Below are 17,962 nucleotides of genomic sequence, written 5' to 3' on the forward strand. Positions count from 1 at the left end.
ACTGACAATACTCTGTTGTAGAATTTTGGAAAATATTTTATGTCCAGATATTATGACTTTTCTGGAGACTGAAAATTGGTTCTCCAAACAGCAATTGTGTGAACCACAGCTTATCCAACAGACACAGAATGTAGTGGATAACAGTCCCAGATGAATACCACGTTCCTCGAATTCAGGACGGCATTCAGTGCAGTTCTGCACTGTCACTTAAAGAAAATACAGAATATCAGACTAGCTTTGTCATTAGATTGAAGAGTTCTCAGCAACTTGAGGCAAGGCCCAAGGGAGTCTTATAGGACCATTACTGATCACAATTTATATAAATGATCTCATGGATAATGTCAGAAGCACCATGCGTCAGTCTGCAGATGATGGTGGAGTGCACAGAGAAGTCTACACTTTGTGTAGAGACTGACAGTTGACCCTCAACAAAAGTACTGTGCACTAATAAGCAGAAAGAAATGTCTTGTGTGATTATACAATTGCCAATCAATCACAAGGAGCAGTCACATCTATTAAATACCTGGGAGTATGGATATAGGGTGATTTCAAGTGGAATTACCAAAAAAACAATCACAGAAATGCAGTTGCTAGACTGTGATTCATTGGAAGAATTCCCAGGAAGTATAATGTGTCTAGGTGTAGCCCATAAAACTCTCATTCAACTGATACTTGAGGATCACTCAGCAGTCTGAGACCCTTGCCAGATAGAACTTACAGAGGAAACAGAGAATATCCAATGAAGAGTGGTGCATTTCATCAGGAATTTCTTTAACAAATGTGAAAGTGTCTCATCCGATAATAAATTCAACTGGGAGGAACAAACACAGATGTGCTGAAGTGCCTAAACCATTTTTGTCTGCAATGCAGATCTTGTGAGCCATATGTAATATAAAAAATACAAAGGCAAGCTTACTTTGAGTACTTTCATCCCAAATCTACCTAAATCTTCATTTATACTCTGCAAACCACAGTGATATGCATCACAGAGGGCACATCCCATTTTACCACTAATTAGGGTTTCTTCCTGTTCCATTCATGTATGAGGTGTAGAAAGAATGACTGACTGCCTCTGTGCTTGCAGCCATTATTCTAATATTATCCTCATGAGCCCTATGTGAGCGATACATATGGGATTGTGGCATATTCCTAGAATCAACACTTAAAGTCAGTTCCTGAAACTTTGTTAACAGGCTTTCTTGGGATAGTTTACATCTATCTTCAAGAGTCTTCCAGCTCAGTTCCTTCACTCCCCAAGTCATATGGAATCATTGTAGGGTAACTTGTCACATCAAACTAAACTTTTCCGAGTTCAAAAGTGTCTAATACACATTATTTTTCATGGGAAGTCAAGAGCATCCTGCAAAGTTATGTTGTTCAAGCAACTGGGAAGCTAAGTATTGCTTCCCAATATAGCTATTTCTTAATTAAATTTTGTCATAAATAATCTCTTTCTTTTTCAAACAACTCAGCTCATGGAATAACACTAGAAATAAGAATAATCTTCAAAAAGATTTTCATAAAGGTTATTCAAGAATATACATTTTCGATAAATTGCCAGCATCCATAAGAAGATTAATTCCTAGTAAAGTTCAGTTTAAGAGTATCCTAAAAGATTTATTGGTAGCCAGTTCTCTCTATTCCACTAATGAATTTCTTGGTAGAACCAATCAATGACTATACATTATCAATAACAGCAAACAACTTGAGTGTTGCGCAAAATCTGACTTCCGCACAGGCTCAGTGCAACAGTGTGATCAATGTAAATACGCACTGTAAACTGACTTTCTATTTGATGATACAGGACTACGGAGTCAAGATGTAGAATCATTACAAAATAGTACAAAACAATAGCTAATAGCTCAAAAAGAGAGCTCTCAGTTTTATCAACTATGAAGAAACTCACTTGTCTTTATCTTCTTCCTCTACTGGCTGGTCCTCTGATGAGCCCGATATCTGTTCTGCTAATTTTAAAGAGGGTTCTGTCAATTCCTTTACAACACAGAAGTCATAATGCTGGTAACCTGACCAAAAAGACAAGCTTTGATACAAAATTCATTATATGATAAAAATTTATTAAAAAGGACTCTCAAGTCTTGACACAAATTGAAATACAAATGAGAAAAAATAGCTTATTTAGATACTATTTCTCATGTCAGTTCATATGATTAAGTTTACATACAGGTAAATGCATTTTATTAAATCTCTTCATCAATATAGCTATTCTATCTATCTCTTTATAAACGAATAATAAATACTAACCTTTGAAGCTATTGGAGATGGTGGTGAATGTTTTAGATGTTTTCTCTGCAAACTGAAGCAATGAATTTTGATACAGAATCAAAGCATGAGAAAACATATTACATCGTGCTGCAGCTAAAAGATCAACTTTTTGAAGGCAATCCAGCTTTAACTTATCAAAACGGACCTTGCTTCGACGTACTTGTGTCTGCACCTGTTACACATACAATAATGAAATAAAATAAAACTGAATAAACAAAAGGGAGCACAGTAAACAAATAGGTTTAAAATATACTCAAAGAATGAAATTAAAGTCAAATAATTGATAAGGTAGAAAGAATACATCACAATTCAATGGTTCATAAGAATTTTGTGCCCTCAACATTGTTCAAAATTTATGTTTTTATTATATTTTTCAAACTTTCACATTTAAATCAAATGTTTGACACAAAGAACTTTACAACAGTAACAGCCATCAGAATGACATTGCAATGGCTAAAGAAAATATATATATATCAAAAAGAGAGCAATGGTATTTCTCCCTAGTGAAATGGATGATGAAAATCAGACCTAAAGAAGCAAGTTTTAGATCTTTTTGTTGAAATGACACTGGCTGAAACAAACAGATCTAAAAATTACACAAGGGCCATTAAGTCTGTAACCCGTGAACATTGGAGAAAATCACTGGAAGGAGAAATTGCCTCAGTGGAGGAAAATGCTTAGTGGACTTTGTTACCACTGCCACCAGATCGTAAGCCCATTATACAAATCTTGGGTTTATAGAATTAAGCACAAAGTTGATGGTAAAACTGATCACCATAAGGCAAGACTAGTTGTTTGTGAATTTGGTCAACAAGAAGATATGACCAGAACGAAATTTTTAGTTCTATCAGTAAATATGATACAATTTCAGCAATTATGAATGTTTGTGTTAGCAAACACCTTCCTTTGGCACAGTTCGATATATGCAGGAACCTGAGGGATTTACTGAGGGGACTAATGGGGTGTGTGAGGTTCATGAAAGCTTATATGTACGAAAGCTGTCTCTAGCGAATCCTTGACTTGTGGATAGTAAGCCAGATCCCTGCCCATTCTATGAGAAGACTGCAGTGATGTAGTGATGGTAATTCTTCGTGTTCATGACAGATTAAAATCTGTAAATATGTAGGAGGACACAGGTTTTCTCAAAGAAAATTCAAAATGAGTGCGATTACTGTTGAACCACTAGGATATTTTTGAAATATTAACATTATATGTCGAGAGTGGATCAGTGAATCAAGAAAGATATGTTAAAGACGTGCTTTGATGATTTAACACAATGGAGGCAAGCCCTGTGTGAACTCCAATCGAGCAATATCTACATCCAGATGGATTGACCAATGATAAACCAACAAATGCTTCACATTGGGAAACAGTTGGCTGTCTTAAGTATTTAGCTGTTGGTACAAGGCCCAATACAGCATCCATAGCGAGCCACACATCAAAGTTTTTAGAGAATCATTGATCTTTAGTACAAAAGGATTCTCAAGGATATCAAATGTTCCGCATAATTTGATATGAATTGTAAATCTAGACGTGCAAACAGAAGATCTGAGGTACACAGTGATGCCAATTATGCCAGTGATCCAGCAACTTGACACTCAGAGATGTGGTTGCAAGATTTTGTGTAGGAGCATTTACCTATGCAAGTAAGCGGCAACAAAGCAGATCACTGTAAACAACCGATTCAGAATATGTGGCTGCCAGTGAAAGGGCAAGAGAAGCAATATGGGTATTCAAACTCTTTGAAGGAATGTCACCACTGGATGATGATTATGACAATAAAGATGATGATATGGTTGCTTGGCTTCACATGACAGAAAGATCTTTCAGTTTGCTGTTCACCACTGGATGCTGTTCCTGTTCTTCTTGTTTGGAATGCAAATGCCATCAAACTAGTCAAAAATCCTGAATTTCACAAGATATTGAGGCCGCTGATATTTGAACACACTAAAACAGAGAGAAAATTCAAGAAGGCCAATTAGTCACAGAGCATGCACTAGGCAATGAGCAATCTGCAGAAATTCTCACCAACTCAGTACCATGTGTTCAGTTTGAATATTTAAAATTGCAATTTGGAATGCTTTTATTACTGTATTTAGCATGATTAACATTCCAGGGAAGTGACATTTGACAGAAACCTCTGCTTCATAGATGCGTCTCTCTGTATGTCTTTTGCATTCCTAAATACATTTTCTAAGAATAATGTTATGAATGTCTTTTTAAAATTTGTTTAAAGATTATTGTGTTCTTTCCTTTGAACTTTCACAATAATCAGAAATATCTATCCTCATTAGGCAACCCACAGTTCAAAATCAGAAATGTGAAACCGAGCTAATTCTCTTCATTTTCATATTCTGGAAGTCACAGACATTCCGACACTCATATTCTGTCTTATTTGATGTTGAAGAAGTATTGACTCAATATGTAGTCACAACTTTATCAGATGATAGGGAAATACAATGCTACAAACTGATTAGATTAGATATTTGATGGTGCAGAGGATTTCTTGACATACAGAATCCAATATATTATCTTGGAAAAAGAACTATCAACTGATTGCAAACATGCAAAATGGCAGTGAAATGGTACCTTGAGTATTTATTTACATACATATTCTATTTATCATTTAATATGTGTAAAAAACTAGGATGTAGAACAAGTCAAAAAATATGAAAATGTTAAGTATATAGAAAACATAACGAGGTAAAGTACAAACCTTAAAGAAAAATTGCAGTAAAACAAAAACATAAAAATAGAACAAAAATAGATGAAATTTGAAAAAAGCACTATATAAGAATTACATGTTGACCAATAATACATAATAAACAAACATCAAAAGTCTACATGTGTCTCCTAAAAAAGTTCATCAAATGAATAAAAGGTTTTCTGAAGTAAAAACATCTTTATTTTATTTTTAAATAATGCAATGTAACTCGACAGGCCTCTGATGTTATTTGACAATGAATTACATACATATTTATACGCTAGAATACTGGGATAAAGAGGAATATTCGATACAACTCACAGCTTTTATCAGTGATGTAAGAAACTTGAGACAAATGTCATAAATATAGTGACTAGAACATGGTATCAATGGTGATGTTTACAAATACACTAAGCTATGGACAGTCTGTCACCACAACCAGATTTTTTTTAGTTTCACATTTGTTGGCTTTGTCAACCTGCAACCAAATTATCACCTGCCAAACTAAACTACACATAGAGCTAAGCTACAGGTCAATCAGTGAAGGTGTTTTTGTTTTCACATTCACTGGCTTCACCAACAAACAAAAGAAACTGTGAATGTAGCCACCCCAAAATGTGACAACACAGCAATGGCTGTGGTCTAAGCTGATAACTCATACCAAATATTATTCTGGACCCAAATAGTCTACATCTTTCTGCATCTAGGTTAAATTTTTGAAATCAAAATAGAGGTCAGCCTTTCGTCTTTCATTGTTATCACAGGACATTTCATTTGTTTCATAGTGCATGGGATTGTCAACCACAAATGGAATAAACATATTTTAAATATATTGGGAAGTGGAGATGAGTTCTTAAAATGACTGTGACAGGAGGTTCTCAAGGGAACTGTTTATAGTCTGGATAACCTTTTTCTACAGAATGAAAGTTTTCTTTGTTGTAGAACTGCACCAGAAGATGATTCCATAGAACATAATAGGGTGGAAGCACCCAAGTAAGTGGACTTTGTCACACAAGTATCTCAGATATACGAGTCATAATGGCAAATATAGCTTAGGTCAACCTTTTTATGGCCTGGAGGACATGATGTTTCCAGCTTACCTTGCTATTTATATGCTAAGAGTATGGTGCAATATACCCTTTGTATTTGCTGACTGTCATGTATGAGAGGTGCCTGCTGTGTGATTTTGTGGCAGGAGTTGAACTAGATGTAATTAGTTTTGCTCGTATTTAATGACAATAAGTTTTCTTTGAAGCATGTTAGGACTTCAGGGGTAATTTGTTGGCATTAGCCTCTACATTGATTAAATATTTGGGGTTTATCATAATGTAAGTATTATCAGCAAACATAGTGAACTTAAATGTTTGGTATGACATGTGCAAGTCACCCTTGCATATAAACAGCAGTGGACCATGGAGAGATCCCTGGAGGACTCCACGGAGTAAAGTGCCCCACCTGGACTCCACCTCCTCACCCTCTTTGCTGATCTCATCCAAAACCACATTCTTTAACCTGTCATGGAGGTACGATTTTAGTCTGTTTCCCACTGCCTCTGTGATTCCATAGTGGCACAATTTTTTATAAGAATTTTGTGATTCACATAATGAAAGTCTTACAATGATTACAAAATATACAAGTGGTTTTACTCTTTTTTTTCCCTTGGGATTCTTCCTGCCTTATCCTTACCTAATCCCACCCTATTCTCATTGTGACAGAATATATGGCTTCAGTTGTGGACATACCTTTTTGGAAACCAAACTGCCCTCCATCAATCATATCAAAGTTTTCAAGGTACTTCACAAGCCAACGATACAGTACTTTCTCGAGGACTTTTGTGAATGTGGTCACGAGAGAGGTGGGACAATTGTTTGTAGCTTGGTGCTACAGCAAGCTTCATTCCATCTGACAAGAACCCTGACTCATAGAAGTTTTAAATATGGTTGCCAAAACTTTGTGTAACTTGTTTTGTTTCTTCCTTTTTGTGGAGAGGCAGTTCTACAGCAAGCTTCATTCTGTCTGGCAAGACACCCTTATTCATAGAAGCATTAAATATGGCTGCCAAAACTTCACTTTTAGAAGTTAAATAGAAATATTATCTACACCTGATGACCCTTTGCTTTTTAAGGAGACAATAGTTCTCTTTACTTAATTTCCAGTTACGGAGGAAATGCTTATCTCATTTATAGGATTAGGAAAGTGGCATTTCAGTATTTCCATGGCACTTTTTAAGGAGACATTAAATCCTGTATGCTCAGTAGCACTAAAAACCATCACTGAAGATTTTTGCTAAAAATGACACAATATGCTTTGTGAAATAATAATGTAACAGAATGTTTCCTTACACGGTGATATAAAACTTGGGCAAGCCATATGGTTGTTTACATGTTCATCATCAATAATTAAGACAAAGTCTTCAGTTTTACTGGTACAGTTGGCAGAGGTCTCACTTCTCATTACAACCCTGAATGTTTTGATTTTATTACAGGGTTGATTGATTTTGGAGCTAAAATATGAACTTTTTTTAATATTTGATTACTTTACTTAAAGAGTTACAATTTTTTGTAATGATTTATTTGGGTACGGTTGTCTAAATTTTTCGATGTAGGGTAGAATTCTTGTTTTGATTTGCAAGATATCCATATCCTCTCTGTGGGAGATGTCTTTTTCATGATTTTTTTGGCGCAATTCCTGTATACTCGTTTTGGAAAAGGAACTATCAAATACTATTGTAATTTCACTGCAAAACAGATTGTATTTCACACCGAAATCTCTTTCACAATATACCTACTTACATCTCCAACTTATGCTTCACTTTCATGACTAGCACGTGACTCGGTAATTAGCAACTAATGAAATTATGTATGTCAATGTAATGTCACAAGAGAGTTGCAGTGCTGTGCCAAGCCCTTCAACAAGCTCTCACACTAAAAATGAAACAATATGCTTTGTGAAAGTATAATGTAACAGAATGTTTCCTTACACAGTGATACAAAAGTTGGGCATGCCATATTGAAAAAGTAATGTGGGTTAGGGAGAACATAAGGGGCCACTGGCAGGGTCCAATTCCACCCTTCTACTTTGACCCGTGACATAATGTTGTTGGGATGTGTGACATCACTATGATGCATTGTTTTTGATTTGGTTTGTGTTTGTAAATCTCACATTGTTGTATTTGATGGTGCCCTCTGATGGTTGACGGTGGATGTTGACATGTTAATTTTAACATGTGGCATTGGGTTCATTTGAGTCTTGGTTATCACTGTGGTAATGTGGGTTTCTTTGAGTCTGTGTAGTCAGTGCAGTAACGTGGATTTGTAAGTGTTTGCTTTGTTTTCAGTGAGTTGTTACTATTGTGTGTGTGTGTGTGTGTGTGTGTGTGTGTGTGTGTGTGTGTTGGGAGGGGGGGAGGGGTTGCACGCACACCCCAGCCAGCCTGGGTGATTTTTGTTAGAGGCATTTGTCAGTAAGTAGTTTTTGTTCTGGTTTTACTCTATACTAATTCTGATGTTTTGTCTGTTTTATATTTATGGTATTTTGTTGCGTTTTAATTGACCTATTTAATATGGTGCTTTCTGGGTTTTCGAGTTGTTGGGGTTTTGGTGGCATTTTGTGATTTATGTAGGTGTGGTTTGCCTGTGGGCGTTGACAGTTGTATCTGAGTTACATAGATGAAGGGAAATGCCAGACTCCATTTTTCGAGTAGGAGGTGTTGGTTTTTTGGTATCAAAAGCTTCATTTGAACTACATAGGTCAAGGGAAATGTCTGATTCCACATTTGGGAATTACAGATGTTGGTTTTTTTGGTATTGTGGACTTGGTTTGAGCTATACTGGTCATGTGAAATGTATAATTCCTGTTGGTTTTATGGCTGTAGCATTTTGTCACAAGTTTAGTTTGTCCCAGTCCTAAACCTCCATTGCCTACAGTTGTCCCTTTAGTTTCATTTTATTGCCGGAGTGCGATATTTTTCTGTCATTTTTATTTTTTTCATATTTGTTGGAATGTACATGTAGTGACAATATTATTGCCATTTTGTATGCACTGCAACTAGGTGTTTCCACCACATTGATGACATCATGGGTCAAAGCACATGGTGGGAATCGGACGCTTCCCTAATGCCAACGTAAGTTACATGAAATGGAATGAAAAACTTTTATATTATACCAAAAGACATTCTGTTTGTGAAAGGAAATTCTTGACTGAACTATTCTGGAATATCACTGGAGCAAGAAGAAATTGTACATACAATAGAATAACCAGGGACAACATTTGTTCCAGTTCGACAAAATGATAATAATATTCACAAAAATAAATAAGAAGAAGAGGCTACTTAGTGAGTGAGTGAGTGAGTGAGTGAGTGAGAGTGTGAAATTAAAAAAATGTCAGGTGAAGATCCAAGACAAAAGCCAACAGGCATAATGTCTATCAAAGAGACAGAAGACTTGGTCAATACATACTTTCAGGAGATGGAATAGGTAAAAAAAAGGGGCAAAATGAACAGACCACAGGATGAGAGTGATGTGTGACACATCTGTTGTGAGGACCAGGGGAAGAAAAGATGAAGATGGATGTGTCATACAGAATAGAAGGTCAAAGATGGTACACTGGTAAGCATGCCAGCAAAATTAGAGAGATGACATAATGTCAAAGTGAAAGACAGAGGGATAGAGGGAAAGAAATAAGTACTGAAATGGGAGGGGGAGGGAGAGAGAGGGTGGGAGGGAGGGAGGGAGGGGGGGGGAGAGGGAGAGGGAGAGGGAGAGGGAGAGGGAGAGGGAGGGAGAGAGAGAGAGAGAGAGAGAGAGAGAGAGAGAGAGAGAGAATAAAAGTGGGCAGATTGTAGGTTAGTGGAAGTAATGTCCTCCCCACCCCCATACTTCTGGACTAAACTTAATTTCTAGTGAATTGTCGCATTTTCAAAAAATAGTTTTAATAGCTTAACTGTGGCTCCACCATAATTTCCAAACTAATATAATTTAACGACTACATTCATTAAAACAAGCAAGTTGGCATAGTGGTTACCACATTGGATTTGCATTCAGGATGATGACGACTGAATTTCCTGTCCAGCAAACCAGATTTAGGTTTTTCATGATTTTTCCTAAATCACTTAGAGCAGCTGCTGGGATGGGTCCCATGAACGGGCACAGCCAATTACCTTCCCCTTCCTTTCCCTGTATGAGCTTGTACACTGACTGTAATGACCTTTCTGTATATGGAACATGAACTCTTAAACTTCCTTCCTTCCTTCCTTTATAAGCATTAAGTAGCTAATGGTGCTTAACAGTGTTGTTTCAATACATTGAAGTTTTGCAGTATGGCTTGCATACAATACATGATTGTAAACTTAACCGAATATGACACACATGGATATATCACAAGAGGCACCATGTAAAAAGGGGGTATATACTACAAAAATGCAAGCTGATTGCAACTACAGCATAAGCACCAATTGGCCAAGGGTTGAGCAGAAAATAGGTAAGGACATTTCCAAGTGTGTGTGTGTGTGTGTGTGTGTGTGTGTGTGTGATGAGAGAAACAGAAAGAAAGAGAGAGAGAGAAGCAATGTTACATTTTGTTTATTACATAGCATGAAAGGTTATGTACCTTCCGGAAACGTTCCAACTGCTTGTATGTATCAGGATCCAATTCCTGTGATACATTTTTCATCCAGCTTAGAGATGCACGATATTCAGTTCTTGCCTTTTCCATTCCATTCACATTTTGCAGTGTATCTTCAATGGCCCTATGTCTAAATGTCTCCACTTCCTAATCAAAAAATGTCGTTTAGAAAAGATATATACGAAAATCCTAAACAATGCAGCTACCCTCCTACTGACAATATTACCTGATACAAACGTAAGAGTGGTACCCTAAGGGTTAGCCGCTGCTGTCCTGAGTAGGAAAGAGATTTGCCAACTGCAGTCATCATTTTCCCAGCTCTGGTTTTATCGGTTTTCCCGGCTTCCTTTAGGAATCGTCCCATAGAGTTCTCTTCTTGGGCTAAAGCTGTGAACAACACACATTTAAAGGAAGTCATTTCGGAACAGTATGCTACTACTGCTTCAATATTAACATCAACTTACTACACAGCCTCTCCTGGTATCTATCAATGATTCGTTGAAGAACAAGGCAGCTTTCTTGAATGGAGCGGAATAATTCTAACTTTGCGTCTAACTCTGCATCTGATGCAACAATACACTCGTCTTCCTTTTTCCCCAGTTTCCGAAACACCGTTTCCTTTGTTACCCAGTACTGATGTTGCATTTTGGTTAGAGCAGATTTATTGGTATTTTCTGCACCATGCTGCTCAACCCACCGATCATACGCCGTACCGCTACAACCACTATTCGTCCGGCTGCATAAAAACACATGTTATTCAGAAAACTCATAAATAAATAACTGAATAGGTCTTCTCATGACCATTTCTTGTACTTCTAGGTGGAGACGGTACTCTTATACTTACTAAGCATTCATTTTAGTTGGGTAACTACATGAAGCAGAAAATTTCTAGTCCTGCTAGCGAAATCACAATATACTGGGTGGATTCTTCGCCGACATTTCGCAGCACTTCAGTTTCGATATACGAGTGTTTACTGCTTTAAGACATATGTGTGCATAAACAAATACACTATCAACAACAATTTCATATCACTCCCATTCACAACTGTCAACATTGCGCGTGGTATCCATATTGAGTTAATGTGGCAGTAATTTGCAAAGATAATATGTGCATTGCATGATCATACTGATACGGGAAAAATCAGCCGTCGGTGATTTCTAATACATTAATTTGCAAATTAACGCTACGCAATTATTTAAATTCCAGTGGACATTGCATTCATTCATATTTTAGATAGCCATTTTTTTTATTCATTACCATCTGAAACAGTTCGAGCCAAAACTTTATTGTGTACTGTCATAAATATCTCAGCTAACGAATTAAAATCTCATATCTAGGGCGGTAGTGATATTTCGCACATATTCGGCACTAGAGTGAAATGAAGGTCTCTGACGCTACCACAACTTGGCTATCATCTTTGAAAACTTCTATGTACGGCAGTGTGTCTGCTTGTTTGAATGACGTTTCACGTCCCGGGCTAGACTCTGTGTAGTTCAGTAAATATACGGTATCAAATGGACTGTTAAACAAGCTGTACCAGACGACAATATACCGTCAATACTTTTTCTCTATTTACAACGAGTCCCTACAAGGTCAGGTAAGCAGCAAAAATGTAACACATGTTTATGTTGGAGCGAAGCAGGTATGGAAATGATTGCTGTTAAGATTTTAACATGTATAGTGAGATGTGCCATTGATGATAATCACTCGGTCTGTAACTATTAATTCCATTAATGATTCGTTTCACCCACCTTTCTGTTATTTTCTGTTGCAAATATCGAAAGCAAAAAATTGTGTTGCGTGAGCCACCTGTTACATGTTTTCGTTTTTTGACGGTTGTTAGCTGGATTGCTAGAGAGGAGCAGAAAAGTCACACGTTTCAAGTACCATTTTGTAATGCGTTAGATTGAGAGAGGTGAAGTTACTTTTTCTGTACATTACAGAATTTGAAAATACTGTCAATAACCATCGTATAGCCAGGAAACAAACTGTCACTACTTTCGGTTTTTTGTGTGTGTATGTACTTATGCATTTGTTAGTGTTTGGCCTTGATGTCTTTTGACGTACATTAAATTTGAATGTGCATTTAAAAAAAAAAAAAAAAAAACGCTCATGCCTTCAGTTATGATTACTGTTATGTATTGTTGACAGTTTTGTATAAGACAACAAATTGATACAATATTTACTGCTACGTTATCCCTGATATAATTGTTCTTTGGAGGAATGTCATTATCAAAATAATTGTTACATTTTTAAGAAAAATAAAAGACCATGGATTACACAGAAGCAAGCCTAAAGAATTTTTCATGAAGTGAGTCTGTCAAGTTTGTTCTAGGTTTGCGTAAACACTTAGCGTTTTTTCCCCCTTGCCCTCTGAATTCGAATTTTGCCGAAAAGCAGTGTAGAAATTGTAATATACACATAAAAGTATAAAATCTACAGGTGGATAGCTCATCGTCGATTAGGGAATTATTTTTGGAAGGTTTGCCCTGCAAGGGGCAGGGGAGTTATGCACACAGTCTCTCCTCCTTTCGCACTCCCCTCTCCCTCCCTCCCCTTCTCCTCTAAAAACTCATTGACAACCGAGGTCACACATTCTGCCCCTTCAGACAGACGTATCAGTATATTATTAGTTCTAAGAAAGCCAAAGCATATAATAATTATTGACTAGTACAAGCGTTCCAGGTCGATTTGTTGTGAAATCTGAAATCTATTTTCTCATTCATTTCGAAACTAACGTGAGTTGCCCCCTTCTTCTAAAATGCTTTTGAAACTGTGCTTTCGTGTGCCCAAAGGCGTGTCCTTCGATAAAATGGAAACTTTGTTTCTTGCTTGTTACCGCACCTTAAAGATTTGGAGCCCCCAAGGTATTCATGCTAACTCATGTTTTCCAGTTACCTTACATCCAATCACTCGGACGTTGGAATTGCCAATGATTCGTATCTGATAACCCAGTTGGCTTTCAACTCAGTCTTAAACAAAATAAATAAAAAAGTATTGCAATTGTAGTCTACTTTCATGATGTCGACCTGAAGGTGCGTTTACACTGCGATTTGTATCGGCACATGTATGAGATACATGTATATGCGACTTTGCGACATGTATCGCGATTTGTATGAGTTGACAAGTATCAACCTCATACATATTTGATCGTGCGTTTACACTGGTTGATATGTATCACTGTGCGATAGCTTCCGACGACGATTTGGAAGTTTTCACATTTTTATGTGCTGGTACACTTGCTCTTTTGGAAGATGATAGGAAGAAAAGGCGGAGGAAGCGTAGATGGTGGCACAGAGAGTTTCTCGCGAATTAACGCTAAAGGATGGCGCATATTTTAGAAATTATGTTAGGATGAGTATGGAGGATTTCCGCGGTTTGTTATCACTTGTGGCTCCTCTTGTGTCCAAAACCAACACAAACTTTCGGGAAGCGATTCCACCAGAGGATCAGTTGGCAGTAACACTCGGTTTTTTAGCCACTGGGGATTCCTCGTAAAACGAAGATTTCATGACAAAACATTTGCATTGTCGCGCGATTGCTAATGCCAACGTCTCACACACGATTGTCGGCATCCGTTGTCAACATTATCACGCGAGGCCGCCGGAATAACAGCAAAACATTGATATACGTGCCAGATGCATGAAAAAATTATATAATGTATTACATACTCTGATATATATAAAACTTTTACCTTCACTTCTTGGGATAAAACTTGCACAATGGCCTCGCATATACGAAGAATAATGTTGCATATGGCACTTTTTGATATTCTATGCAGATACATTAACGTCGAAACGACAGTCGGCCCCTTCAAAACTCAAACAGCCGCCAAAGAGCCTGGTACTAGGCATGCGCTAATCGTCGAAATAAGCGGCAGTCGACAAGACGACACGAAATGATAGTACTGCGCATGCGCGAGTTCTTCAAATGTCGCTCATACATGTCGTGTATATGGCCAAAAAGCGATATACAAAATGTATACGCGACATGTATGAGCTCGAGGGTCCGCATACAAGTTCCGTGAATTTTTGTATGAGATGATGTATCGCGACATGTCAAATTGACATGTCGCTCATACATGTCGCGATACATGTATCCCAGTGTAAACGTACCTTTACACCGCTCTCCACATAATTGAACAGCGTCTGTGGTCTTTCGGGAAAAAAAGCCCATAAGTTTCTCAGTGTGTATTACTTTTTGCCTGTGAATGTGGCTGGTACCGTAGCTGAGTGGTACCATCAAATTTTGGAAGTTGATAATTTTGAGGACGATATGGCACTATCAAAATTGTCAGACCCATGTTCAAGCTTTAATCTTAGCCTAAGCCGACGCACCACTACCTGGTCTAAGTAGGCGTGGCGGACAGACCAAAACACGCAAAACCTTAATTTTCCAAAGCCGCAAGCTCTCCAGCATAAGGTTTTATCGGAGAAATGATGTAACTGAGATGAATTTCATCCAGGATTGCTCCTTCGGCAAAATATGCAGACGAGGCTCTGTGCTTTTGGAAGAGTGGATCTATTTGCAGCAAGTATTGTGACGTTCTAAAGGTTTATTACTACGAGTCAACTTATAGCATTCATCGTGAAGAAAAAATATTATTGTTCAAAATATATTTGCCCCTGAACATATTTTTAACCAGTTAGGGATGGTAAAAGAAATTTCATTCAAAGGAGCTTTAAAAAAATTAACAAAAACCTGCCCATCGCCCAGAAGATAAGCACAATTATTTTAATGTCAGTGGTGAAAGGTATCTGCTGCGGAAGTACCAGTCATATTCCCGGATTGGGTGCAATCTGTCGTTCCATTCTTCTATAGATAATTTGTGTTAGTAGTTTACGTACATGATTTAAAAAAAAAACCGTTCGGCGATACACCTGTCAGCGTCCGCTTTCTTCGGAACTGACTGTTCAAATTCATTGTGGAATCTGAGTGTTATTTCGTCTGGCTACCTGCCAGGTGAAGAGTTTGGTCATGTTTGGTTTGCCAAAGAATCTCAATAATTCGGAAGGAATGTCCACTCCAGGACATAGGTCAGTCAGTGCCATTTCTCCTTTTTTTCGCGTGTCACATAACCAATCTCATCATTTACTTCCTATCCTATTTCCATAATTCTCTTGTAGAGTTTATGGCAACATCACAAACACAATACATTAAACGTGCCTAATACCGTGTAGGACCACTGTTGGCGTTCAAAACAGCTTCCACACAGTCTTGCAATGGACGAATACAGGTCGGCATGGTTTTCAATGGAATCTTATACCATTCTTCTTGCAAAGTAGTTGTAAGTTCAAGTAACGACGATGGAGGTGGATGCCGATCAACGGAACACCCATCTCTCCAGAGTAGACCACAAAGGCTCAATAATATAAAGATCGAGTGACTAGCAGTCATGGAAGATGGCTCGTGCTCACAAAACCAGTCCTGGACGATGCGAGCTTGTGAACAGGGACCCTGTCGTCTTGGAACATAGCATCATCATTCGAGAACAAACATTGTACCAAGAGATGGACCTGATCATCCAAAATGGTCACGTAATCCATAACAGTAGTGCGACTTTGCAGTGTGATCACAGGGCACGTGGAATAGCATGATATGGCTGCCCTTATCACCGAACCGTCCCCGCGTTTCACACTTAAGACTTAAACGTGGCCAGAAGTTGAAACAGTATGAAATAAGACTCCTCCGACTAAATAACAGTCGTCCAGTGCTCCCTAGGTCAGGCTTTGTGGCTTCGGCACCACATTTTCTTGTTACAAGCATTTAAATCACGGATGAGTGATTTTAAAATTCCAGCTCGCCCAGCAGTTCCCTACTTCTGGAGCTCCCTTCGTGTTTTACTGCTGACAGGGTTCGCGATTGCATGTTACTTTTGCATCTGTCGACCCCTTATTTTTCTTAACAGCCCTCTAAAATGACCGTTCGTCAGTGTCACTCAACACTCTCCCGTCTGCGTTGTGACTTACCGGATGATTATTTTCCATTTTCCCTGTATGCCCAATAAATCTCAGATACGGTGCCTCTTGAAGTACCGGACACTTTGGCTAGCTTGGTTATGGAAGTACCCACTGTACACCACCAAATAGTTCGACCACAGTCCAATTCACTTACTTCAAACATAATGCACCGCCAACAGAACATTATTTTACGACGACTGGCACTTGCAACGGATTGAAGACATTGCACAGGTGTCGTTCCTGGTCAAATACACCACCCCACCCTGCAGGCTTGGCTAGCATTTGCAATTATTTTCAAGCATGCATTTCACGCGGTGTTCTTGTATTTTTGTCCAGCCCCTGTATGTAACTGTGGTTTGAGTCGTGGACTTACATCATTCGTGGTTATGACAGCAAAACTTTGTTATTCATATTTCACCCGTATTCTTACTTTTTCGTTCATTATTAGACCACCCCCTTCATTCTCCTTATTGAGTTTAAGCTTGTACTCATCTAACCAGAAATCTTTCTCCTGCAGCTACTGCGCTTCATTACCTCCCTCGTCGCTTCAACCTGTCCATTTCTATATTCAAGATCTATAACCTATCGTCGTGATTAAGCATCTAACAGTCCTTCCTTCCACCTGAATTGAATCGCAGCATACCTTAAATCTGAAGTGGTAAATACTGCATGAACACAGGCGTAATTTGACGTTAAGCAACAAGAGATGTGGTGGAGTTGTAAGATACTTGACTAGTGGTTTTTCGGAAGATAGTGATTAAAATCTTCGTCCCACCATCCAGATGTACGATTTCCGTGGTTTCCGTTAATCGTTTAAGCAGAATGACAGGGGTTGGTCCCTTGAAGGTCACGATCGATTTCCTTCCGCGTTCTTCCCCAGTCCGTGCTTATGCCGCACCTCTGATGACCACATTATCGACGGAACATTAAATCGTAATCTTACTTCCTATAGCTTTCCAAAATAACGGTAATACCAGCGCCATCTCTTCGTTTAAATGTAGGAGCTACAAAGATGTCATTATAAAACTGTGTGAAATGAAAACATCAGTTTGGAGAGATTGGCCATGAGACTTAAATGTAGTGGGAAGTTAGGGGAAAGTGTAGAGTAATTGCAGTGAAGATGACATTCAAGATTCATGACCTACTCTTGAATACTGTTGCAGTGTTCGGAATCACAGAGCGTGCGCGAAGAAAGAGGTAAAGCAATTCAGCTGGGAGATAGGACTGAAGCGACAGATTTTGTCAAGACAAAAACTTCAAGAGTGAAGAGGTTGCCAAGAAACATAATGGGAATCGTTGGGAGGAAGGCGACGTCATTCTCGCGAAATGCTGTTGGGAAAAAAATCAGACACCATACATACAGTTCATTTTTCCCTCTCCGTGCGCAATGTA

General features: G+C 38.2%; 1 protein-coding gene across 3 annotated transcripts in view; it reads right to left on the bottom strand.

Annotated features, from left to right (window-relative positions):
- The window catches only part of LOC124790117 (islet cell autoantigen 1), a 50,154-nt gene that overhangs the window by 27,950 nt on the left and 4,242 nt on the right, over positions 1-17,962 (bottom strand). For 2 of the 3 annotated variants that reach the window (XM_047257690.1, XM_047257689.1), the window contains exons 1-6: positions 11,454-11,686; positions 11,074-11,345; positions 10,836-10,996; positions 10,595-10,756; positions 2,263-2,455; positions 1,907-2,024 (exon numbers count right to left, since the gene is read on the bottom strand). In XM_047257690.1, the coding sequence (XP_047113646.1) occupies positions 1,907-2,024; positions 2,263-2,455; positions 10,595-10,756; positions 10,836-10,996; positions 11,074-11,345; positions 11,454-11,464 (917 nt within the window). In that variant the 5' untranslated portion in view covers positions 11,465-11,686. Of the gene's footprint in view, positions 1-1,906; positions 2,025-2,262; positions 2,456-10,594; positions 10,757-10,835; positions 10,997-11,073; positions 11,346-11,453; positions 11,687-17,962 lie in introns of those variants that run through there. The other variant, XM_047257691.1, reaches the window with a different exon arrangement.

Source organism: Schistocerca piceifrons, chromosome 3, assembly GCF_021461385.2.
Source record: "Schistocerca piceifrons isolate TAMUIC-IGC-003096 chromosome 3, iqSchPice1.1, whole genome shotgun sequence".
NCBI lineage: Eukaryota > Metazoa > Arthropoda > Insecta > Orthoptera > Acrididae > Schistocerca > Schistocerca piceifrons.